This window comes from Lampris incognitus, chromosome 1 (assembly GCF_029633865.1).
Source record: "Lampris incognitus isolate fLamInc1 chromosome 1, fLamInc1.hap2, whole genome shotgun sequence".
Taxonomy (NCBI): Eukaryota; Metazoa; Chordata; class Actinopteri; order Lampriformes; family Lampridae; genus Lampris; species Lampris incognitus.
In genome coordinates this window covers 116,309,126-116,335,165 of record NC_079211.1, presented here as the reverse complement: position 1 = coordinate 116,335,165, position 26,040 = coordinate 116,309,126, and the positions used below count along the sequence as shown (strand labels likewise).

Sequence of the window (26,040 nt, the reverse complement as noted above, 5' to 3'; positions counted from 1 at the left end):
TGCAGAAGACGACCTGTTTCAATGTCCCTGAGAAAGACTTCCAGCTTGCTTTCAAATGCAAACACTGCTTGTTGAAGGGATGAGATTGTATTTCCAATACCTTGCATTTTCACATTGAGCTGGTTCAGATGGCCAGTTATGTCCACGAGATAGTGAAACTGCAGGAGCCAGTCAGTGTTGTCTAGCTCAGGATGCTTGACGCCTTTCATTTCAAGAAAAGTCCGGATTTCACTCAGGCAAGCTGCAAAACGGCTGAGCACCTTCCCCCTTGACAACCAACGCACGTTGCTGTGTAAAAGCAGACCGGGATAATGATTCCCAACTTATTCTAACAGAGCTTTAAACTGGCGATCATTTAAAGCTCGGGCAACAATAAAGTTGACCACTCGAATGACCAGAGACATCACCTCGCCAAGCTCCTGGCCACACGTCTGAGCGCAAAGCGCCTCCTGGTGCAGGATGCAATGAAAACTTAGGATGGCTCTCTTTTCATGTTCACGGAGAAGCGCTACAAATCCTTTGTTCTTCCCCAACATACAGGGTGCACCATCAGTACAGACAGAAATAAGTTTATCCATCGGTAGTTTTTTTTCTTTAGCAAACTCCATGAAAGACATGAATAAATCCTCTCCTCTTGTTGTCCCTTTCATTGGCAAAACAGCCAAGCTTTCCTCACGCAGTGTGTCACCTGCAGCATACCTGGCAATGATACTGCACTGAGATAGATGGCTAACGTCTGTTGACTCATCTAACGCGAGAGAAAAGTATGTCCCGGCGTTTATGTCCTTAATTTGTGTTTCCTCGACTTGATTTGCCATCATGATGCTACGATCGTGCACAGTTCTTGCTGACAGGGGCATGTCTTTTATTCGTTTGATTATCTCGTCTTTATTTGGGAAGTCATCAAACAGTTCATTGGCCACATCAAGCATGAATGTTTTGGCATACTCGCCATCTGTGAATGACTTTCCATTCCTTACTATTGCCAAAGCCCCCGCAAAGCTAGCGGAATTCCCGTCACCTTGCTTGGTCCACACACATAGTTGCTGCTGACTCGTCTGCACTCTCCGCTGTAGCTCCTCGCATGCCCTTTTCCTGCTGTCCCCCGCTGGATATTTCGATGCAAATGAAGCATGGTGCGTATCGAAGTGCCGCTTTATATTTGACCGTTTCATCGATGCAATTTTATCATTGCATATTAGACATACCGCAGATCCTGCTCTCTCCACAAATGCAAATTCCTCTGTCCACGCAGCCTGGAATGCACGGTAATCATCGTCTTTTTTTCTTTTCGCCATCTTTTCCGTTACAAGGGTTGAAGCGGATAAACTAGTTGGCTATCTGATAAAATTGATTTCTTCACCTTTACAATGACCCGGACATGCTCGCGAGCCATTGGTTCCCGACCCGACCCACGGGTGACCCGTGACCCGTGAAATTTATCTTCAAAACTAATTTCTGTTTACTTTAAAATGACACAGTATTATTAAGAAATATCACAAGTATTTTAAAATCAGTTCCAAACAGATTTTTTTGAAAAAAAAAAATGTTCAACTCAAAATTGTCTGGGAGCCATATGCCGTCACCGGAAGAGCCATATATGGCTCGCGAGCCATAGGTTCCCGACCGCTGATCTAGACCATGGTCTACATCTAGACCATCTTAAGGTAGCCATTATTTCCACAGTAATGACAAGTAATGTGTACATAAATATTAGACGTCAGCGAGAGCCCAGGTTTAACTATAGCCTTTTATGTTTGGCCAAAAATCCACCTAAGCAGATGGAAACAAAGCGCCTTCTTAAAGACTCTTTACTACTGGTTGAGAAGAAGATCTCTGTTAAAGTTCCTACAACTGATCTAGGGATTTAAACTGGCAACTTTTTGAACACATGTTCACTTATCTCACGTCTCAGGCCTCTGTGGCACAATGACATAACTGCTGCAACAGTAAAATGCAACCTCTGAAAGAACATTTATTTATTTATTTGGATTTACCTCCTTTTGTCTCCCCAATTGCACCTGGCCAATTACCCCCCTCTTCCGAGCCGTCCCGGTCGCTGCTCCACCCCCTCTGCCGATCCGGGGAGGGCGGCAGACTACCACATGCCTCCTCCGATACATGTGGAGTCGCCAGCCGCTTCTTTTCACCTGACAGTGAGGAGTTTCACCAGGGGGACGTAGCGTGTGGGAGGATCGCACTATTTCTGCCTTAGTTGCTCCTACCCCTGAACAGGCATCCCGACCGACCAGAGGGGGCGCTAGTGCAGCGACCAGGACACATAACCACATCGGGCTTCCCACCCACACAGACATGGCCAGTTGTGTCTGAAGGGACTCCCGACCAAGCCGGAGGTAACACGGGGATTCGAACCACCGATCCCCGTGTTGGTAGGCAACAGAATAGACCGCCACATTACCCGGACTCCCTGTGAAACTTCTTTTTTTTTTAACTAATTCTCACAAACTGATCAACTTTTCTGAAATTCTAGCCCTATGGAATGAAGGCACAAGGTTTCCTGAGGTGCAAGAATGGACTGGCCATCAGGACTACTGGGAGAATTTTTTTGTTTGTTTGTTTTTTGTTTTCATTTTTTATTATTTTTGTATCCAAGTGGTCCAAATAACTGCAGGCAGAAAAGGAGAGTGAATGAGGATGAACAAGACAGTAATCAGATGAGCGGGATACATCCTACACCTGTTTGTGGATACAGGTGCAGGATGCCTCTTCATGGCAATCAAAGTTAAAACTGACTTCTACAGACAACAGTAGCTTACCAAATCAGATAGCTAAGCGCTAAGCTAAGGATAAGCAGCAAGCAAAAAAAGGTGTAAAAGTGCAAAGGGGATGTTGAGAAAATTAGGGGGGGGGGTTGCTGTCTAGAATTGGAGGGTGCAATATATGATGAGTTCCCAATGTAGGACATTTGGGGTTGATGTGGTGGTGGTAACTTTGGTCGGGTGCCTGGAGAGGGATTTTAATTTTTCCATACACAAGCATATGCTGTCACCCGTGCAGATAAATTGTTAGACCGCTTAATAAGCCTTACTGTTTAAACTATAGCTCATCATGAATAGTGTGTACACTAATACTGTACTGTATTAGTGACTGGTGTAGACCACCATGTTAAAGGTTTAGGTCTTATGTGGTGAGATGACTTTAGGCCTTGGCCTGTAGGAACCAAGCTTCTCATAGTAGGAGTGCTGCTCTTTATCGCTCATAAAGAATGAGGACAGGACATGAAATGGAAAACCTAAACACTGTTTGGACTGGATTAGGTTTTCTAAGGAAGGTCAGTATTTTTCGTGTGACAGACATTTCAAACAAAATTAATCCCGTGCAGATCGACCATGTTGTGTTTTTCATGCACTACCTCGGTGGAAGCTATGGAGCATCACCTCGTGTTTTCCATCAAACTGAGAACTGTAATGCCATATGTGCTGAAGCCCAGCTGTTTAACAGACACTTCCTTTCACAAACTCTTTTTGACAAACAGCTTTTCCGTGATTCCACTGGCATGGGTAGAATACATATCAGTTTATAACTCAGCCATTAATGATCATCCTATCAATGTCAACATGTTACCAACTTCCCATGACCACTCCACTTTGATCTGGAACAGTTTTGCTAAAATAACATAGAAAAACACGAGTAACAAAAGTGCATCACCAAAGATGACGCACACATCTTAGGCAAGTCACACTGGATCACACATGAGTGAAGCCAGAGTAATCAGTTCATACTGCAGTGACCTGTACTACTATATAACCCCATTCAGAAACAATCACATGAAACATTGCTAAGATGGGCAAAAAACACCCACCCTACTGAGCCCTGTTTTAATTGGTCCAATTATTCTTCCATATCATTTATTTATTTTTTATTTTTTTGCCCTATCTTAGAAAGTAAAAGGCTTAGAGGAACCAGAACTGGCAGATAGGCTCCAAAACTTCCTCCTGGCTCATGCAACAAAAATGAGCCTGATTGGCCGGATGTTGATGTGTTACAAACTGGTTTACATGTTGCCTAATCTACACCTATTGCATGCCCATCCATCCTGGAAGAGGAATCCCTCCTGTATGCTTCCTGGGGTCTCCTGCATTGTTTCGCTGAACAGGTCTTTTTGTGGAGCTTTTCCTCACCCAAATCAAGGGTTTAAAGACAGGAGAAACCTTACATGGTCATTTACTGTTTTTACCCATTCTGGAGAATGTAATGTGATTGACATGTAACTATGAAGCTCTTTGGGCCAGTAACTGTGATTTAGGTCAAAGTAAATAAACCTGACTTGACGAAGCATCATCCAGAGAGGGCTGAGAACTTCTTTATTTTGGTAGTGACAATGAGGATGATGAGGATGTCTGAATCCATAATTCACATGAGCATTTCATAGAGTCAAGCTAAATGTGCTGCTATGCTAACAGGCTGACTCCTCATACTGTAGTCATGAACCAATGAACTATTAGCATTTAGCGTCACTTTATCTTCACCTCCAGCCGACTGAAATAAGTTGTTGTTTCATTCCATTAACAATAAAACAGATGGGGATGTTGGCTGTAGATACATCTGATGAAAAAGCTTACGTGAAAATGATAAGTAGCCTGTTTAGCCGATTGACAGCTGCTGGTAAAGCTAGCTAAATCAGGCTAAAAGGAATAAACAAATAAATAGGCCCTGTGATGGCCTGCCTCCCCGTCTGCCGCCCAATGACTGCTGGAATAGGCAACAGCATCCCCATGACCCTGAGAACAGGATAAGTGGTTTGGATAATGGATGGATGGAAGGATTTTGAGTCTAAATTGGTAGCCATCTTCAATAAATGCTAACGTGAAAGGGTGTTGCCGCTGATAGTCTCACTGCCATCATGCCCCTGGTATTGACCAGGTTTGTCACAGTGTACAACTGGGAAAAGCAGTATACGTAGAAGAGAATGAAATGACTGCCAAGTTTCATCCACTCTTCACGGCACTGATGGCAAAATAAATAAATAAACAATCATAAAAACTCACCGACAGGCCCAAGGACCAGAAGTAAGTCCAAATGACAGTGTTGCTAAACATGTCTGACATCCTAACTGTATTAGCAGACTCCAATGGCCTTTCCTCTGCTCCAACCCACCATGCGAAGGAATTAAACAGCATAGCAGCTCCATGGTGATCCACCACCCCTTTTCCATTCACGTCCATATTTCAACCAGTTAACTCTCAACACATATTTTTATACACAGTGTCATGTGTCATTGCTCGGCTCTTTAGTTATCATAGAAGGATGCAACAATGTTATCTGACCAGGAAAATATATCCCAGAGTCGTTCATGTAGTGATATAATGCTATGTATATCCAATGGAACTACACTAGGTGTTATGTACAACCGGACTGCTATTATGGTTACACCACTACCATGTATGGTTATTACGTCTGCCTACTGAGCCACGATTAAAGCTGAGTTCTATAACCCGGTGTGGTCATTGATCCTCTACCAATACTACCCCAAGTATTACTTCATGGTGGCAGCAGTAAAGTACTCTCTATGAAGAATGAAGATAGACTGTGTACTGAAGCCCAGAGTCATACCTATATTTCCTCAGTTGATTTAGTTGATAGAAAGATCGTTTTCACCCTGGCCCCGCCCCACTAGGTTCCCTAAGTTTATTATTTCATGTTTGTTATTTTCTATAACTAGTTTGTTATATTCAAGTATGTCGCGAGCGTAGTCTTTCGTTAGTGTAACGTGTATGTTTTTGATTGGACGAGAGTACCACGTGCCCCTGTGTGTGGGTGTATGTGTGACGCCTGACTAGACGGTTTTTTGTGTGTCAGAGCCTCTCTGCTGAGCGCGAGAGAGAAGAGAGACTGCGTTTCCACTCAGACCAGAAAAGGATCCGTGTACAGTAGCAGCTAGGCTGTTACTAGAGTAGCTGAAACTCAGTTCGAGATTAGTTCGTCTGGTGAACTTCGTTCGGTCGGACGTTCTATGACCAAGTGAAAGCGTGAAGAGGAGATTCGGGACTGTTCACCGCTAGCCTTTTGTGCTAGCCTGGTTAGCTGTTCAGAGTGGGTTGCTAGTTTAGCTAGGTAGCGCTGGCTAGCCTCCCACTGTCCGCGTGATTCACGACCACACGGACTCCAGTCACTACAGCTTCCACCTCATCGGACAGTCCGTCTTCCCCCTTCCACCCTCCCTCAGCCAGTGGACCTTTTCACCCCCCCCACCCCCCCCGTTTGGACCGGGACCCTAGGACACGCTCACCAACATCGTCTGGCCACCCTTCCCCACCATCAGAGCTCCACCTACCCGCGGCACCCTGGTACCATTATAAATTAGGACCTTCATAATCTAAATTCTAAATTGCTTATGTTATATATTTGTTTTATTATTGTATATTACATAAGTTTATTATACTGTGTATATATATATATATTGTGCATTTATTGTGTTTATATTAAAGTGGCATTATTGTCTACCCCCGGTGCCCTCCCTTTTAGTTTAGTTAGCTACACGAGTATCCACCTGTACATTCCTTTATGTCCATAGCGGGACGCCGGCGGCAGCGGTCAGCGACAGGGAAATACAGTACGTTTAGCGAGTTTCAGTAATTGTAGTTTTGTAGCCCCCGCTACAGACTGATAAAATTGTCCGTGGATAATTTCTGTCATCATTCAAGCAAGAGTGCGCCGGAGCTGAGCTAGCCGCAAAACTAACTAGCTAGCTAGCAACAGGAGACGTCATGGCATCGCATCTATCGACGATGAATTGGTCAGACCCGGACCTGGGTGAGGCAATTTCACTGTATAAACAGAAAATGACTCTGTATTTAGAAGATGAAGAAATAAATGGCGCAGCTAAACAAGCTAGGAAAATATGTCGTGGAATCGGAGATGAAGGATTAAAAAGACTGAACGCCAGTGGTCTCACCGATGATGAAAAGAAAAAGCCTGCCAAACTATGGGACTTCTTTGAAAAACAGCTAAAGTTGATCGTAAATTTCAGAATCCGTAGACTGCAACTGATGCAACACAGACAGAAACCAGGTGAGAATATTGAGGATTTTGTGACCAGAGCCAGAACACTAGCACAGAAATGTCAGTTTTCAGACGAAGAGCTTAACGAGCATATGATTGAGCTTATTATTGCAAGCACTCAGTTATCACCGAACATGACTGCCTGAAGTACTATGATTCAAGCACACTTGAGGTCGATGCATCACAGAAAGGACTGGGCGTGGCATTAGTGCACAACAACAGACCCATAGCTTTTGGCTCAAAAACACTGGATGACTGCCAATCCAGGTACAGCAACATAGAGCGAGAAATGCTGGCCATAGTCTATGGAATGCAGCGATACCATACCTACCTGTATGGGAAGTCATTCATTGTAGTTACAGACCACAAACCCCTCGTTACCATATGCACAAAGCCACTGCATGCCACCCCGCCACGGCTTCAGCGAATGCTGATAAAAACACAAGGATACAACTATGAGGTCACGTATCGACCAGGAAACCAGATGGTCCTGGCAAACACACTCAGCCGACTACCCAACCCCGAGAACAACAGCAACATCAAGCTGGACGAGCGCATTGATGAAATAGAGGCAGAAGTCGAGGATTCAGACATCCTCACTGTTGCAATGATAAACTTCTCTCTCGAGAAACAGGACGCACTCCGCACGGAAACCACCAGCAACCCCAGACTCAATGCACTGAAAGAGCTGATCCACCAAGGATGGCCAGACAACATCAAAGCTCTACCAAGACAACTACGTGAGTACTGGTCATTCAGAGATGAGCTCGCAGTTGAAGCAGGAGTCATATTCAAAGGCAGACAGGTGCTCATCCCAGACTCCATGACTGATTCTATACTCAAACAGCTGTATGTAGGACACCAGGGCATCAAAAAGACATGGCGACTGGCGAGAGAAAGTGTCTACTGGATCAGAATGAACAATGACATCGAAAGAGTCTGCAGGTCATGTAGCGTATGCGTGGAACATCAGGATGCAAATCCAAAGCAACCTCTCAACCCACACAACACACTGTCAAAACCATGGCAATCCCTAGCTTCTGATCTATTCAAGGTCGATGGACATCAGTATTTACTGATTGTGGACAGATATTCTAAGTTCCCTCTAGTAGATGAAATGCCCATGCCTGTGTACAGCCAGGCAGTTGCACAAAAAATGGAAATGTACATGTCTCTTTTTGGAAGGCCTGACGAGATACTTACAGATAATGGACCCCAGTACACAGGGCAGGCGTTCCAGAAATTCACGGCTGACTGGGGAATCAGGCACGTGACAAGCTCACCCCACTATCCAAAAAGCAATGGATTCATTGAGAGGCATGTGCGACACATCAAGTCCATTGTGAAAAAAACCATGAGACAAGGAGGTAACATACAAGTGGCCTTACTACAGGTCAGAGCAACACCCATCAACAGTAAACTACCATCACCAGCAGAACTGATCTTCGGAAGGCCAGTCACCACCCTGCTGCCAAGTCAAGGGGACCCAGGCAAGGAGGAAAACCGACTCCACCTCAAGCAGAGAACAGCAGACATGAAGGAACATCATGACCGCAGCAGCGGCAGAGAACTACCTCCACTTGGTCCCGGACAGCACGTATCTGTCCTAAACAAGGAAAGAGGGACTTGGTATCCAGCCACCGTCGTACAAAAGTGCAATGAGCCAAGGAGCTACATTGTGCAAACATCAAATGGGAAGAAACTCAGACGTGGCAGGAGCCACCTGCGGGAAATTCACCACCCCCATGCACTGAGGAGCACAAGAACCCGCTTCACAGAACCTCAACAGGACACTCATGCAGCTGGAACTTCTTCCAGCCAAACCTGTGAAACACACAAGACAGTACGCACAAGATATGGAAGAGCTGTTTCCAAACCAGCTCACTACAAAGACTATCAGTAGAGACAATCACACACAAAAGGAGGGCTCTGAATATGTTTATTGTTTCGTGAGATGGACAATTCTGAGTGTGTTGTCTAAAAAAAAAATGAAGAAAAAAAAAGAGAAGGCAACCTCTGTGTAATGACTGTACAATGCTGATCAAGGATTGTACCACATTGGAATTGTGTGATATGTTGGTTTATATAACTGAATGTTCTAGAGTATTTTGATACTGAAAAAATTGTAAACTAAACAGGGGGGATGTAGTGATATAATGCTATGTATATCCACTGGAACTACACTAGGTGTTATGTACTACCTGGACTGTTATTATGGTTACACCACTACCATGTATGGTTATTACGTTTGCCTACTGAGCCATGATTAAACCTGAGTTCTATAACCCGGTGTGGTCATTGAACCTCTACCAATACTACCCCAAGTATTACTTCAGTTCACAGTGTTTTATTTTCTTCCTATCTCAAATTTTATGGAGAACATAAGAGAGAAAGTAAGCAAAACAGGCAAGATTTAGATGGTTTGGACATGTGTGGAAGAGAGATGATGGGGATATTGGGAGAAGGATGTTGAATATGGAGCTGCCAGGCAAGAGGAGAAGAGGAAGGCCAAAGAGGAGGTTTATGGATGTGGTGAGGTAGGACATGCAGGTGGCTGGTATGACAGAGGAAGACGCAGAGGACAAATGTGTAATTTGTGATATTGGGCTATACAAATAAAATTGACTTGACTTGACAGGAAGAAATGGAAATGGATGATCCGCTGTGGCGACCCCTAACGGCAGCAGTCGAAAAGTAGTAGTAGTAGTAGTCATAGCAGTAGTAGAGATAAGAGAGAAACTGGCTCATCATCTCACTGTTGTTCAAAAAGAGAACTGATTCAAAACAAGATTTACTTCTTCCCTCTCACCCAGAATTTCTGGTGTTTCATGTGTTCCCAAAGATACCCCCAAAAATGGAGAATCCTCTTAGAAGACCCGATAATCAGTGGCAACGATTCTATTACTAAACCTGACCTCAAATATGTTGACTACTTTTCAAGCCACTTGCAACCAAAGTTGCGATCATTTATTGCAGGAATATATAAATTCCTAGCAAGATACAGAAAATACAGTATGTGGCCTTGTGCATCCTGTCTAGAACGGAGCTTGAATCCCCACATAAAGTTACACAAATGAACGTTTTGAGGCTCTGACAATTTCTACAGATTCTATCATCTAAGGCCATTTCACCCAAACCACACGGTCCTACTTACTAAGTGCACCTTAAGGAACAAAATGTTTAAGTCCAATTTCTGTACATATATCCCATTACAATTCAAATCTTGACTCTTAATTCAAGATATTATGACAACTGGAGATTCTGCAAGAAAGACCATTGCAACGTTTTGGATCCACTGAATGAAGCTTTTGGTAAATAAGGTCTTCGATCATCATCATGTGCAATGAAATGGTTGATAGCAGTTCAATTGATGTGTTCAAGATTCAATGTGCTCAAGTGTTCAAAGCGTTGTGAAACCAGGTCATGTTAACAGCTAGATGCATATTAGGCCCGAGTGCTAGCTTGCTCTGCAGTAAGGAACGATTGGGTTTTTTTTGTGTTGTTTTTTTTACTGAATAAGGAGGTTGAGCTCAGGTCACAAATATCTCATATTTGATCAACTGGCTTTGGGTCTTTAGTCGGTATACCCTAGCAGAGTAGGAATCTTTTACCATTAGGTTTGCTCTGGGCCAAGATGGTGATGTTCTCTCCTTTTGGAATCTCCAACAAGAAGCGCACTGCCTCCTCTCTCACAATGCCCTGGAAATCTACATTGTTCACCTCCAAAACACAAACAAAACAGAAATTCACATTCAAATGTCTTTATTTTATTTATTTATTTTGTTTCCCCCCATTTTTCTCCCCAATTGTACCAGTCCAATTACTCCACTCTTCCGAGCCATCTCGGTCGCTGCGCCATCCCCTCTGCTGGTCTGGGGAGGGCTGTAAACTTCCACATGCCTCCTCCGATACATGTGGAGTCACCAGCCGATTATTTTCATCTGACGGTGAGGAGTTTCTCTAGGGGGATGTAGCGCATGGGAGGATAATGCTATTCCCCCCAGTTCCTCCTCCCCCCTGAAAAGGTGCCCTGACCAACCAGATGAGGCACTAGTGCAGCGACCAGGACACATACCCACATCTGGCTTTCCACCCACCAATTGTGTCTGTTGGGATGCCTGACCAAGCCGGAGGTAAAACAGGGTTTCGAAACGCTGATCCGTGTGTTAGTAGGCAACGGAATAGACCGCTATGCTACCCGGATGCTCTCAAATGGCTTTACTGGCATGACATAACACTGCATATTGCCAACATACCATTGTTGGGATTATGTCCAGCATAAATATGGCCAGCTCAGCAGGCTTTACTCAATTAACATACAACAAATTTTCTTGTAAAATCACTTTAAAACTATAAAGTATGCACAGAAAATCACAATTTTTAATAAGCATTACATATTCTATGTTCTGAACAGATACACTCCTCTCCAAGCTGTACAGCAACCAGGATTTAACTGTTGTGATTCATGTAGGGTAATATTGAATGTCATTCCAGTGCACATTGGCATGGCATTTTGTTGCAGGCAAGACCTTTCAGCTGCATGAAGACAGTGCTCAGAGCTCAACATCTCAACGTTTACTGAAGTCTGATGATGCTTATTTAGAAGGGAATTGTTTGTTTTTAAAATGGCTACCTTTATGATCTGGTCTCCTGTGCATAGACCTTCCTCCATGGCAGGACTGCCTTCCTGAACATCAGCAACGAAGATTCCGACATCATTCCCTCCTGACAGCCTCAGCCCTAAACTGTCTCCTTTCTGGAAGTTCACCATTACGATGTCAGGCCTAGAGGTGGAGGATGGGTGGTGTGGAGATTAGGTGGTGGGGAAGAGAATTAGGAAAGGGAGAACATGGGAAGAGAAAGAAGTGGAATTGAGTGGGGTTTGGAGATGAATAACTGAATAGAAACTGGAGCTTTCATTCATTCATTCATCTTCAGCTGCTTCTCCAGGGCTGGGTCATGGTGGCAGGAAGCTAAGTAGGGCACTCAAGACGTCCCTCTCCCCAGCGACGCCCTCCAGCTCCTCCAGGGGGATTCCAAGGCGTTCCCAGGCCACATTGGACATGTAGTCCCTCCAGCGAGTTCTGGGTGTACCCCGGGGTCTCCTCCCTGTTGGTTGTGCCTGGTAAACCTCCAAAGGGAGGCATCCAGGAGGCATCCTAATCAGATGCCCGAACCACCTCAACTGGCTCCTTTTGATGTGAAGGAGCAGCGGCTCTACTCCGAGTACTCTGAGCTCCCTCCGGATGTCCGAGCTCCTCGCCCTATCTCTAAGGCTGAGCCCAGACACTCTACGGAGGACACTCATTTCAGCTGCTTGTATCCGTGCTCTCACCCTTTCAGTCACTACCCAAAGCTCATGACCATAGGTGAGGGCTGGAATGAAGACTGACTGGTAAATTGAGAGCTTTGCCTTCCGGCTCAGCTCCCTCTTCACCAAAATGGTCCGGTACAACGTCCGCATTACTGCTGATGCTGCACCAATCCACCTGTCAATCTCCCGCTCCATCCTACCCTCACTCGTGAACAAGACCCCGAGATAATGAACTCTTTCACTTGAGGCAACAACAACTCATCCCCAATACGGAGGGAGCAATCCACTACTTTCCGGTAACTCTCCAGAAACTGGATCTAATTCTGTTAATACATTTTTCTAGTTAATTTAATCACGTAATTCATAACATTCACTTTTTATTAGATAAAATAAACACCTATATTAACAGCATTGCGTTGATTGTATGTGACTGGTACCAAGTAGAATTATTTAAGTTAGTGGTGTGTGAGAAGGCAACGTCGAGTTGTGCAGCTGTAGTTATGTGATGTTGGCCTGAACTACAACACACACACACACACACACACACACACACACACACACACACACACACACACACACACACACACACACCCAGCGAGAGGAACATTTAGAGCTCAGATAAAGAATTACTGTCCAACTGTCAACAGGTTGACTGCAAGGACAGGGAGACAATAAACCTCCGAACAGACAAAACCATAGAAAGAGAAGAAATTAAATCACAAATATCAATGTTTAAAGAGGAAATGAAAGGAGATACACATGATGAAAGCACTGAGAAGAGAGGGGATAAGAGAGAAGAGCCTGGAGAAATGAGAAGGAAAAGAGGAGAGAAGCAGAGATGTGGAGGGAAGAGGACTCACCCATATATCTCTTTATCTTCTGGGCTCGGCTGGAGGAGAACCTTAGGGGTTGTTTTGACAGTATCTACGAGAGAAGAAGTCCAAACTCAGACAAACAACAATGCTTGACAACCATTACACCAACAATAAACTGATTTCAGCTCAAGGCAGTACTCATTTGAGCATCTCTCCCCAGATAGCAAAGAATCTTTGGCCCAAATATGGGCCACATCTGCAGTTGTCTTACGGCCCACATTTGGCCTTGAATAACAGCGCTGACTCAGGGTGAGTCTGGCTGCCTCAACTCAGCCACAGGTCCACCTTATATGGCTCACATCTGGAGTTCTCTTATGGTCCACATTTGGGCCATGTCTGGCCCACACAACATTAAATTTGGGTCACATTTGGCCCACACAACCTTTGCCGTAACGTAAGCCAGGCCGGGCTCATGACATTTGGACCTCTTCATGTGCCTTAACTAAAGTCAAGTCTGACTCATTAAATTTGGGCCACATCTGGCCCACATAGCATGGGCTGTAAGCCCGGTTCATTGCATTTGGGCCATGTCTGGCCCACACAACACTTGCCGTAACCCAAGTCAGGCCCGGCGTATGACATTTGGGCCACATCTGGCCCACACAAGAGTTGCCAGTGCTGTAACTAAGCCGTAAGTACCAAAAGTGCCCCATATTAGGCCCAAAATGTGTCTGCTATCTGGGTCCTGCCACCTGTATTTCACACATACACCTGTGATAGATAGAAATATCTGTTGGCTTTATTATTTATTAAGATATTTTATTGTCATAGTAGTTTTGACCCCAAAGAAATAATAGATATATGCATAAAACATTCCGTTGTCACTGCAGCATTAATATTCTTGGACATAAACGTACTCTAGATTTAATCTGAGATCGACTTGATTTGAGTGAATGGTTCATTGCTTGATTGGTAATGCCTAGGATTGCCACAGGGGGGAGGATGCACTGACTTTTCAATACATTGAAGCAAAGGAAAAGCAACATGCCCGTCTCTTTCTCTTCATTTTCCCTTTTTAAGGTAGCTATGCCACCATTCTCGTGAACGTATCAATCAAGCAGTGGTTACACTTTATAAGTTCGGTGATGTGTATGAAATATATGTCTTCTGGTTGAGAAATTACTATGCAGAAACACATGCTAATCGTTAGCCGAGTTCCGTGTGTTTTTATGCTAGCTACTAGCCGAGTCCCGTGTGTTTGTATGGTAGCTACTAGCCGAGTTCCATGTGTTTGTGTGCTAGCTACTGGAGATCTCGTGCTCGCCACACAGTGTGGGGTAGCATCAGGGTTGCCAACTGTCCTGTATTAGCCGGGATGTCCCTTATATTGGGCTATATTGATTTGTCCTATACGTGACCTCCCTTGTCCCATTTATTGACTGCTACTCTACTCCAATCACGAGAGGGCACTCTCACAGTTGTATCAACTCTCATACAACAGCAGTAGCAGCAGTGCTGATCACGATGGGCGAGAATGATCACCTGTCATCATCCAATCACAGCCTCCTTCACGTACATCAGTTGTACATGTAGAGTAAATGCGCCAATTCCTTCAAAAACAGAAAAAGTGCAGGCAATGTCTGGTGCTGTTCGGTCAGTTTGGCATGTGGAAATATAGTTTAACCTGCAAATATGGATAAACCTGCAAAAAAGAAAAGACTGTGCAGCTACAATAAGCAATGGGAAGTAAAAAAAGACGTGGGTTAAGCTCGTGAGCAGTGACTCAACCTAAACCTTCTGTACTTTGTGTCGCAGGGAATTTTCAGTAGGCCATGGAGCTGAGAATGACCTGACTCAGCATGCTTCCACAGATATGCACAAGAAGGCCACACTAGCTAAAGGTGCAAGCAATATCGGTGCATTCTTCATGGCGTATACTGTGGAAAATGACAAAATTGCGGCACGTGAAACCTCATACGTGTATCACACTGTTAGACATGGACTCAGCTACAACAGCACACTAACTGTCTTGTTAAGCTCAATGGTACATTGTTTCATGACTCAAATGTTGTGAAGAAGATGCACTTGGGAAGAACGAAAGCTGAGATGATCACAATGAATGTTTTAGGACCAAAGACAGTGCAGGATATTCTGGGAGATCTGTCCCCGACTAAAGTGAGCCAGTGTTTTCCTCGGTTGTCACCAATGCCTCAAACAAGGGAAATAGAAGAATGTTTCCAGTGTGTGTGAGGGAGAGAGACCTGGCTGATATGACGGAAGAACAAAGGTAGGCATACTGTGTGTGCAAGAGACCAGGTGGAAGGGGAGTAAGGCCAGGAGGTGGGTTCAAACTCTTCTACCATGGTGTGAATGGGAGGAGAAATGGGTAGGGGTAATTTTGAAGGAAGAGTATGTCAAGAGTGTGCTGGAGGTGAAGAGAGTGTCAGACAGAGTGATGAGTATGAAGCTGGAAATCGAATGTTATCAGCACACATGCCCCGCAAGTTGAGTGTGAGACGGAAGAGAAAGAAGAATTCTGGAGTGAGTTGGATGATGTGGTGGAGAGGGTACCCAAGGAGGAGAGAGTAGTGATTGGAGCAGACTTCAATGGACATGTTGGTGAAGGGGACAGAGGTGATGAGGAGGTGATGGGTAGGTATGGTGTCAAGGAGAGAAATGTGGAAGGACAGATGGTGGTAGATTTTGCGAAAAGGATGGAAATGGCTGTGGTGAATACATATTTCAAGAAGATGGAGGAACACAGGGTGATGTACAGGAGTGGAGGAAAGTGCATACAGGTGGACTATATCTCATGTAGAAGGCACGATCTAAAAGGGATTGGAGACTGCAAGATGGTGACAGGGGAGAACGTAGCTAGGCAGCATCGGATGGTGGTCTGTAGGATGACTTTGGAGACCAAGAAGAGGAAGCGCGTGAAGGCGGAGCCGAAGATCAAAGGGTGGAAGTTGAAGAAGGAAGACTGTTGTGTGGAGTTCAGGCAGAAGTTAAGACAGACACTGGGTGGTAGTGAAGAGTTGCCGGATGGCTGGGCAACCACTGCAGAAATAGTGAGGGAGACAGCTAGGAAGGTACTTGGTGTGTCATCAGGACAGAGGAAGGAAGACAAGGAGACTTGGTGATGGAACGAGGAAGTACAGCAAATTATACAGAGGAAGAGGTTGGCAAAGAAGAAGTGGGATAGTCAGAGAGATGAAGTAGACAGGAGTACAAGGAGATGCAGCGTAAAGTGAAGGAAGAGGGGGCAAAGGCAAAGGAAAAGGCATATGGTGAGTTGTATGAGAGGTTAGACACTAACGAAGGAGAAAAGGACTTGTACCGATTGGCTAGACAGAGGGACCGAGCTGCGAAGGATGTGTAGCAAGTTAGGGCGATCTAGGATAGAGATGGAAATGTGTTGACAAGTGAGGAGAGCGTGCTGAGAAGGTGGAAGGAGTACTTTGAGGGGCTGATGAATGAAGAAAATGAGAGAGAGAGAGAAGGTTGGATGATGTAGGGATAGTGAATCAGGAAGTTCAGTGGATAAGCAAGGAGGAAGGGAGGGCAGCTATGAAGAGGATGAAGAGTGGAAAGACAGTTGGTCCTGATGACATACCTGTGGAGGCATGGGGATCTTTAGGAGAGATGGCAGTGGAGTTTTTAACTAGATTGTTTAACATAATCTTGGAAAGTGAGAGGATGCCTGAGGAGTGGAGAAGAAACATACTGGTACCGATTTTCAAGAATAAGGGTGATGAGCAGATCTCTAGCAACTACAGAGGTATAAAGTTGATCAGCCACAGCATGAAGATTTGGGAAAGAGTAATAGAAGCTAGGTTAAGAGGAGAGGTGACGAGTGAGCAGCAATATGGTTTCATGCCACGAAAGAGCCCCACAGATGTGATGTTTACTTTGAGAATGTTGATGGAGAAGTATAGAGGAGGCCAGAAAGAGTTACATTGTGTCTCTGTAGATTTAGAGAAAGCATACGACAGGGTGCCGAGAGAGGAGGTGTGGTATTTTATGAGGAAGTTGGGAGTTGCAGAGACGTATGTAGGAGTAGTGCAGTATATGTATGAGGGAAGTGTGATGATGGCGAGGTGTGTGGTTGGAATGACAGATGGGTTCAAGGTGGAGGTGGGATTACATCAAGGATCGGCTCTGAGCCCTTTCTTGTTTGCAATGGTGATGGACAGGTTGATGGACAAGATCAGGCAGGAGTCTCCATGGACGATGACGTTCGTGGATGACATTGGGATCCATAGCGAGAGTAGGGTGCAGGTTGAGGAGAGCTTGGAGAGGTGGAGGTATGCATTGGAGAGAAGAGGAATGAAAGTCAGTGGGAGCAAGATGGAATAGCTATGCGTGAATGAGAGGGAGGACAGTGGAATGGTCAGGATGCAAAGAGTGGAGGTGAAGAAGGCATATGAGTTTAAATACTTGGGGTCAACTGTCCAAAGTAACAAGGAGTGCAGGAGAGAGGTGAAGACGAGAATGCAGGCAGGGTGGAGAAGAGTGTCAGGAGTGATTTGTGAAAGAAAGGTAGCAGCAAGAGTTACAGGGAAGGTTTACGAGATGGTAGTGAGACAAGCTATGTTGTATGGTTTGGAGACAGTGGCACTGACGAAAAGACAGGAGGTGGAGCTGGAGGTAGCAGAGTTGAAGATGCTAAGATTTTCACTGGGAGTGATGAAGAAGGACAGAATTAGGGATGATTATATTAGAGGGACCGCTCAAGTTGGACGGTTTGCAGACAAAGCAAGAGAGGCAAGATTGAGATGGCTTGGACATGTGTGGAGGAGAGATGTTGGGTATATTGGGAGAAGGATGCTGAATATGGAGCTGCCAGGGAAGAGGAAAAGAGGAAGGCCAAAGAGGAGGTTTATGGATGTGGTGAGGGGGAACATGCGGATGGGTGGTGTGACAGAGGAAGATGCAAAAGACAGGAAGAAATGGAAACGGATGATCCGCTGTGGCGACCCCTAACGGGAGCAGCCAAAAGTAGTAGTAGTTTCCAGTGTGCATGTGATATTTTTCTGTGTCTGGTGAAGTGCAGTGTAAGTTACTTGACTTTTATTACCACAGTGATGAAACTGCAAATTGTATACATCAAGCTCTGGTGAACTGTCTGGAAAAGTATGTTAAACACATCACAGCCTATGCAGCAGATAATGCCAATGTCAACTTTGGAAAACACCACTCTGTTTACCAGTTATTGAGCAGTGCCAACAGTCGCATTCTGAAAGCTAATTGCCCCACTCACATAGCTCATAACACCTGCAAGCACACCTGTGATCAGCTGTCAGTGGATATTGAGTCACTCATTTTAAAGATCTACAGCCACTTCTCAGTATCTGCTTCCAGAAGCGAGGAACTGTATTTATTCTTTGCCTTTGTTGACATTGAGTGGCATGAAATTCTGCATCATGTTTGCACGCGATGGCTGTCTCTTCATCCAGCTGCCGATCGTCTCCTGCAGAGCTGGCCAGCTCTCACCTCATACTTCAGGTCCCTTGGGGAGACCTGAAGTTGATTTTTGAGGACGAAGAAAAAAACTGGAGCTGTTGAGATTTATCTGTGCTTTTTCCACAATGTGGAGTGTGTTTTTGACACACCCGTTGGAAAGCTGGAGCAAACAATGCTGTGCATCACAAATGTTAATGAGGAGGTGGGAAAATTCAAAGCGAAGATGCTTCAGCAGAAACAAGACAGCTTTTTTTTGGATATCAGACCAAGCAGCTGATGGACAAACAAGTGTCAGCACAAAGATCACAGCAGCAAAAGGACTTTCTGAGGTTCTATGACCCTGTCATTGCATACATTGACAAGTGGTTTGGTTTCTCATCAGAAAATGTAATGATGAATCTGAAACCGATCAGCCTACATGAGGAGCGCTCCTTCACTGACCTGGAGCAGGTGGTGGCTGCTCTCAAAATGACAGGGACAGTCGGTATGGACCAACTCTATGAAGAGTTTTGTGCTAGCAGGGAGGAAATACAGAAAGCCAGACAGGATACCACAAAATCCACCAATGAGAAGTGGGTGGCAGTTTTCCAAAACATAGGGATAGCCAACTTGATCAACATGTTCAGGATTATCTCATTTGTCCTCAGTGTGACAGGCTCAAATGCCTTTGTAGAGAGGATTTTCTCTCTAATGACCATTAACTGGTCAGACTCAAGAACCAGATGCAGCACAGAGCTGATCCAAAATGAACTTCAGGTATCTGTGAACTGTGACTTGTCATGTAAGGACTTTTCTCTGGCTGCACAAAAGGATGAAAGACTGCTTGAATCAGTCGAGAGCAGCAAAAAATATCCATGGAAGAAGTAGACTTGGTGAGCAGAGGCATGCCCCTCTTTTCCTCTTTTGCATTTAAATGTTTTTGTTGTTGTTGTTGTGAGGGTCCAAGTTGTGATTTCCAACTTATATATAGTTTTAGTGAATAAGAATATGAAGCATTCATTCCCCACCACTGTTTGTGTATGTAGAGGGTGCACCTTCTGTGAGTCTCTGCTGTTTGATTCCTCTGCAGAACTACAGCATACAGAAGCTATTGTTACTTCTAGTTTATCATTTGTAGGATTAACAAGAAGGGGATAACTTTTTCTAACCTACACTGCAAGAGCCACAGGTGTTTTGACTCAGACTAATAGTAATGGTAATAGGCAATGGTTCAAATAAAGGACTGTGTTAAAGGTACCTGCTGTAAATTAACAAACGATTATTAAACCTACCATATGTTGCCAAGGCATGAGAGTTGTGTACTGATCTTTAATTTGACTGTAAGTGATTAGCTATCATTATGACAAATGGTTTAAAACAATACACTGTATATTCACACAACACCATACCCACACCGCCACGGCACGCCGCCTTTCGTCTCTTATTTGGTAGTGAAAAAGTTGGCAACCTGTCACGTGTCAGGAAAGAACCCAAAAGCAGACGGGACAACCAGGTAAGGGAAGAATCAAGTCTTTATTGAAGTGACCGATCTCGGGGATAGAGCAGGAGTTGGCTCAGTGGCAGGTAGGCAGGCAGGCAGAAGTCAATGAATGGCGACGTTCCAGCGAAGACTGGTCCATAGTGGAGGCTTTTTAAGGGTGAGGGCGATTGCTTGATGGCCAGCTGGCGTGCCGGGGTGAAGGGGGGGTCAGCAGGTGTCAGCTGGTGTAGCAGGTGTCAGCTGGTGTAGCAGGTGTCAAGGGCGATCGCTTTGATGTCAAGGGCGAGAGGCTGTGACAGTACCCCCCCTCCGAGGGGCGCCACCGGGCGACCTACCAGGCCCATCAGGGTGCGTCTTGTGGAAGTCCTGGATAAGGTTCGCGTCCAGGACAAGGCGACGAGGGACCAAACACCTCTCCTCCGGGCCATATCCCTCCCAGTCCACGAGATACTGCAGGCTGCGACCGCGGCGACGAGAGTCCAGGAGACGACGAACGGTGTAAGCCGGATGATCGTTGATCATACGAGGAGGTGGGGGCGGGGGGGCCGGAGGAACTGGAGGGCTGGTAGAGACAGGTTTGAGGCAGGACACATGGAAGGAAGGGTGAACCCGGAGAGTGCGGGGCAGCTTCAGACGGACCACAGAGGGGTTAATGACTTTGACAATGGGAAAGGGACCAATATACCTGGGGGACAGTTTTTTAGCGTCCGATTTCAAGGGTAGATCCTTGGTAGAGAGCCATACCTGGTCACCGGGGGAGTAGTCCGGAGCAGGGGTGCGATGACGATCCGCCAAGCACTGGTAACGGCCGGAGGCCCTGAGCAGTGCAGCACGGGCTCACCGCCAGGTCCGACGGCACCGACGGACATGGGCCTGGACAGACGGAACCAGAATGTCTACCTCTTGAGAAGGAAAAAGGGGAGGCTGATAGCCGTAAAGGCACTGAAAAGGGGACAACCCAGTAGCAGACGATGGCAAGGTGTTATGGGCATATTCTACCCAGGGAAGTTGTGAGGACCAAGAGGATGGGTTGGCAGACACCAGACAGCGGAGAACAGTCGCCAATGCCTGGTTGGCCCTCTCGGCCTGGCTGTTGGTCTGAGGATGGAACCCCGATGACAGGCTGACGGTGGCACCGATGGCAGAGCAGAAAGCCTTCCAGACAGCAGAAGTGAACTGGGGGCCAAGGTCAGACACTATATCACGGGGGAGACCGTGGACCCAGAAAACCTCCCTGACCAGCAGATCCGCAGTCTCTCGAGCCGAAGGCAGTTTAGACAAGGGCAAAAAATGAACAAATTTACTGAAGCGATCAACAACAGTCAGTACAATGGTGTTACCGTCGGAGGCGGGCAGACCAGAGACGAAATCCAAGGACAGATGCGACCAGGGACGGTGTAGAACAGGCAGGGGGCGCAGCAGACCCGCACTGGCCCGAGTGGAGGGCTTATTCTGGGCACAAACAGGACAGGCAGAAACAAAAGACCCAGTATCCTCTGTCATGGAAGGCCACCAGAACCGCCTACGGAGGAAGGCTAGGGTACGGGTTACTCCAGGATGGCAGGTAAGTTTGGAAGAGTGAGCCCACTGCAACACACTAGATTTAACAGCATCTAGAACAAACAAGCGCCCAGGGGGACCGTTACCTGGGTCAGGCTGAGTCTGTTGTGCTGCCACGACCTCCCTTTCAATGTTCCAGGTGACAGCCGCAGCCGCAACCACACAGGTAGAGGGAACGATGGTGTCAGGTTGGAGCTAGGGCTCAGACTCCTCCCCATGCACACGAGACAGAGCATCGGGCTTGGGATTCCTGGAGCCAGGTCTGTACGTCAAAGAAAAATTAAAACGACCAAAAAAGAGCGCCCACCTGGCTTGGCGCGCGGTGAGTCGCTTTGCTGACTGGATGTATTCCAGGTTCTTATGGTCAGTCCACACTATAAAAGGAAGCTCAGACCCTTCCAGAAAATGTCACCATTCCTCCAGTGCCAATTTCACCGCCAGGAGCTCACGATTCCCCACATCATAGTTCCTTTCAGCTGGGGAGAGACGGCGAAACAGGAAGGCACAGGGGTGTGTCTTGCCATCCTCACTGGAGTGCTGAGAAAGGACCGCCCCCACCCCAATCTCAGAGGTGTCCACTTCTACAACGAACTGTTTGGTTGGGTCTGGCTGGATGAGGATAGGAGCTGTGGTGAAGCGGTGCTTGAGGGCTTGGAAAGCTGCCTCTGCTACAGGGGTCCACAGAAACTGTCTGGAGGTGGAGGTAAGAGCGGTTAGTGGGGCCGCAACGTGGCTGTAATTACGGATGAACCGTCTGTAGAAGTTGGCAAAACTGAGGAACCTCTGAAGCTGCTTATGGCTGGTCGGGCTTGGCCACTCAAGAACCGCTCTGACCTTGGCGGGGTCCATTCTCACCTGCCCATCGGCCACGATGTAGCCCAGGAAGGTGACTGAAGGGGCATGGAATTCGCACTTCTCTGCTTTTACGAAAAGGCGGTTCTCCAGTAGCTGTTGAAGGACTTGGCGGACGTGCATGACATGCTCTGACAGGCCTCTTGAAAAAATCAGGATATCATCCAGGTAAACAAAAACGAAACGATCCAACATGTCACGTAGGACGTCATTGACCAGACTCTGGAAGACAGCTGGGGCATTAGTGAGACCAAATGGCATCACCAGATATTCAAAATGCCCCAGGGGGGTGTTGAAGGCAGTCTTCCATTCATCTCCGTCTCGAACCCGGACCAGGTGGTAAGCATTGCGGAGGTCTAGTTTAGTGAACACTGTGGCTCCCTGGAGAGAATCAAAAGCAGAAGTCATGAGGGGCAGAGGGTACTTATTCTTGACTGTGATGTTATTGAGGCCTCTATAGTCAATACACGGTCGGAGGGTTTTGTCCTTCTTGGCCACAAAGAAGAACCCCGCACCAAGGGGTGATGATGATGGGCGAATAAGACCAGCCGCCAAGGAGTCCTTGATGTACCTCTCCATGGACTCCCGCTCAGGCTTGGAGAGGCTATATAGACGACTGCTGGGGAGGGGAGCACCCGGCAGCAGGTCAATAGCGCAATCATAGGGGCGATGAGGAGGCAGGGAGAGAGCTTGCTGCTTGTTGAACACGGCTTGGAGGTCATGGTACTCTGGAGGCACCACTGACAGGTCAGAGGTCTCAGAGCTTGACACCTGACTGGGGACAGACTGAGGCAGAGCAGACTGGAGGCATATGGCATGACAGATGGGACTCCAACTTGAAATTCTGGCCGATGACCAATCAATATGGGGACTATGCTTCACCAGCCAGGGATGACCAAGTATAATGGGAACAAATGGAGAATTGATAACGAAAAAACTTAGCTCCTCTTGATGGTTTCCCGACAACAGGAGGCGCACAGGCTCAGTCTTAGAGGTTATCTGGGCCAGGAGACGTCCATCCAGGGCATTAGCTTCAAGAGGCTGGTCCAGACTCACAGTGGCAAGACCTAACTGATTCACAACACTTGCATCCAAAAAGCTTTCATCAGCTCCAGAGTCAATTAAAGCCAAAAGTCTAGTGGACTGACCTTTAAAGCTGATGGTAGCTTGCAACTGGGTACGTGGACGAGGAGACAGAGGGCAGACAGCTGGGCTCACGAGGATCCTCCCCCTCCCTTGTGAGCCTGCTAGTTTGACGGACGGTGAGGGCAGGAGGCGAGAAAGTGACCAGGCTGACCACAATACAAGCAGCTGTTCTCGGTGATACGGCGTTGACGCTCCTCCGGGTTGAGCCGGAAGCGGCCGAGTTGCATCGGCTCCGAAGCTGGGGAGGAGTTACGCCTCGGGCTTTCTCGGAGGACGTCAGCCTCAGTCGAGCGAGCTCGGCCCCCAGCGTTTGGAGGTGTGGCCCGTGGAAAGTTGTTGTGACCAGAAAAGTGGCGCGTCCTCTCTCTCCTCCGCTCCCGGAGGCGATATTATGAACCCTACATAGGCCTCGCCAAAATCCCGTTCTGGCTTTGTCACGTGTGCGCCACCGTAGCAACGCGAAAACATGTTGTTATGGGGTTAGCGCTCATCAAGGAAACGCTGTACACCCACAATTTAACCTGTCTAAGTTATCCACAATCAACATTAATATAATACCAATAACGTATCCAAGGAGCAGAGGCAGACCTTGTAACCTAAAATTGTTAGGTTAGTCAACTTAAGGCTATTCTTTCCCTCACAATCATAATTTCAACCCAATCGACAGATATGACTGCATGAAATGGCGAGTGGGTTCGAGATAGCAGTGTAAAGATGAGATTTGTACTGTGGCAAATCAATACGGTAACAACAGTGAATTATGACTGCCACAATATGGGGTAACATGGTGAGCAAAACAATCAAAACGAATATTTTCAAATGTTTTGTTGGTTCATCTTTAAATAAGTGTCAGCTTATTACACTACACTACTCTTAAAAAAATACTTGCACCTAACCTCGAGCTCTTTTGCTTTCTCCTCTGCAATCTGAGTGGGTTTGCAAATCTGACAGCAAAGAATATCTGCCATTTCTGTAAAGCAAAAGGAAGTAGGGGATGAGCAGACAGAAAGTGTGTGTGTGTGTGTGTGCGTGCGTGCGTGCGCGCGCGTGCGTGCGGGTCGAGAGAGAGAGGGGGCGAGAGAGATAGGAAGGGACTTATGGGTGTGCAGCGAGGGGAAGTTCATCTGGAGTGCGCGTTTTGGCATGTTAAACCTCACTTTCCTTCACAAAGTCAACTCTACTTGTGCAGTAAGTTAGCTAGCTGGTAAATAGTGAGATTGCTTTTTATACACAGGTAACAACTTACTGATCAGCTTTCTTAAATGTGAGAAAGTCTATTTATTAGATATATGTTCATTTTCAGACAACTAACGTTACTTACCTCCGTTCTGTTGTTGACAGCCAGCAGTCCAAAATTACAAAAGCAGCCAGCTGTCCAAAATTGCGAAAAATACAAAATTACAAAATTGAAGGTAGCTAACGTTAGCTTTGCTTCGCACCGAGTTGATAGTTGATTGTTTCCTTAGCAACGCAGCGGAAATCCGGCGTCCGTTCGCGAGATTTGGGACAGGGTACGGGATTTTGGCGAGGGCTATGTAGGGTTCATAATATCGCTCCCGGGCTAGCGAAGGCTCTAAGATGGGTCTGGATTCCGGAGATCTTTGAGCCGAGCTCACGGAGGGCGTCAGCCATCTCCTGTAGCACCTGGCTGTGCTGGCCGAGGACCGATTCCTGGTTGGCTACAGCCTGGCAGACTGTGGCCAGGTCTGTGGTGGAATGGACTGTTGGGTCCATAGTGGCTGGAACGTACTGTCACGTGTCAGGAAAGAACCCAAAAGCAGACGGGACAACCAGGTAAGGGAAGAATCAAGTCTTTATTGAAGTGACTGATCTCAGGGGTAGAGCAGGAGTTGGCTCAGTGGCAGGTAGGCAGGCAGGCAGAAGTCCATGAATGGCGACGTTCCAGCAAAGACTGGTCCATAGTGGAGGCCTTTTAAGGGTGAGGGCGATTGCTTGATGGCCAGCTGGCGTGCCGGGGTGAAGGGGGGAGTCAGCAGGTGTCAGCTGGTGTAGCAGGTGTCAGCTGGTGTAGCAGGTGTCAAGGGCGATCGCTTTGATGTCAAGGGTGAGAGGCTGTGACACAACCCTAGGTAGGGCAGAACTGATCTAATTCTTTTTTTTTAACAATTGTGGAGTCTAAGTGTTTAAAGTTAAAATGCATTCCTGAGCAATAAGTTGACTGGAAATATGATCTATGGATTGTTACATTGTAATGGTTTTTGATGGGGATAAATATATATAATGCATGCTCTGTTAAAAAACTATGATTAAAAATATGAAGTACTGTGGTTAAAACCATCTGAGAGAGAGGTAAAAATATAATTTGCTTTTGGGTAAAGACTAACATTTGATATATGTATTGATTTATTTTGGTTAAAACAAGCCTG

General features: G+C 46.3%; 1 protein-coding gene across 1 annotated transcript in view; it reads right to left on the bottom strand.

Moving 5' to 3' along the window:
- LOC130111823 (tight junction protein ZO-2-like) overlaps nucleotides 1-26,040 on the bottom strand; it is a 178,819-nt gene that overhangs the window by 53,356 nt on the left and 99,423 nt on the right. The window contains exons 11-13 of the mRNA XM_056279117.1: nucleotides 13,198-13,261; nucleotides 11,657-11,807; nucleotides 10,635-10,743 (exon numbers count right to left, since the gene is read on the bottom strand). Coding sequence (XP_056135092.1) covers nucleotides 10,635-10,743; nucleotides 11,657-11,807; nucleotides 13,198-13,261 — 324 coding nt within the window. The remainder of the gene's footprint in view (nucleotides 1-10,634; nucleotides 10,744-11,656; nucleotides 11,808-13,197; nucleotides 13,262-26,040) is intronic.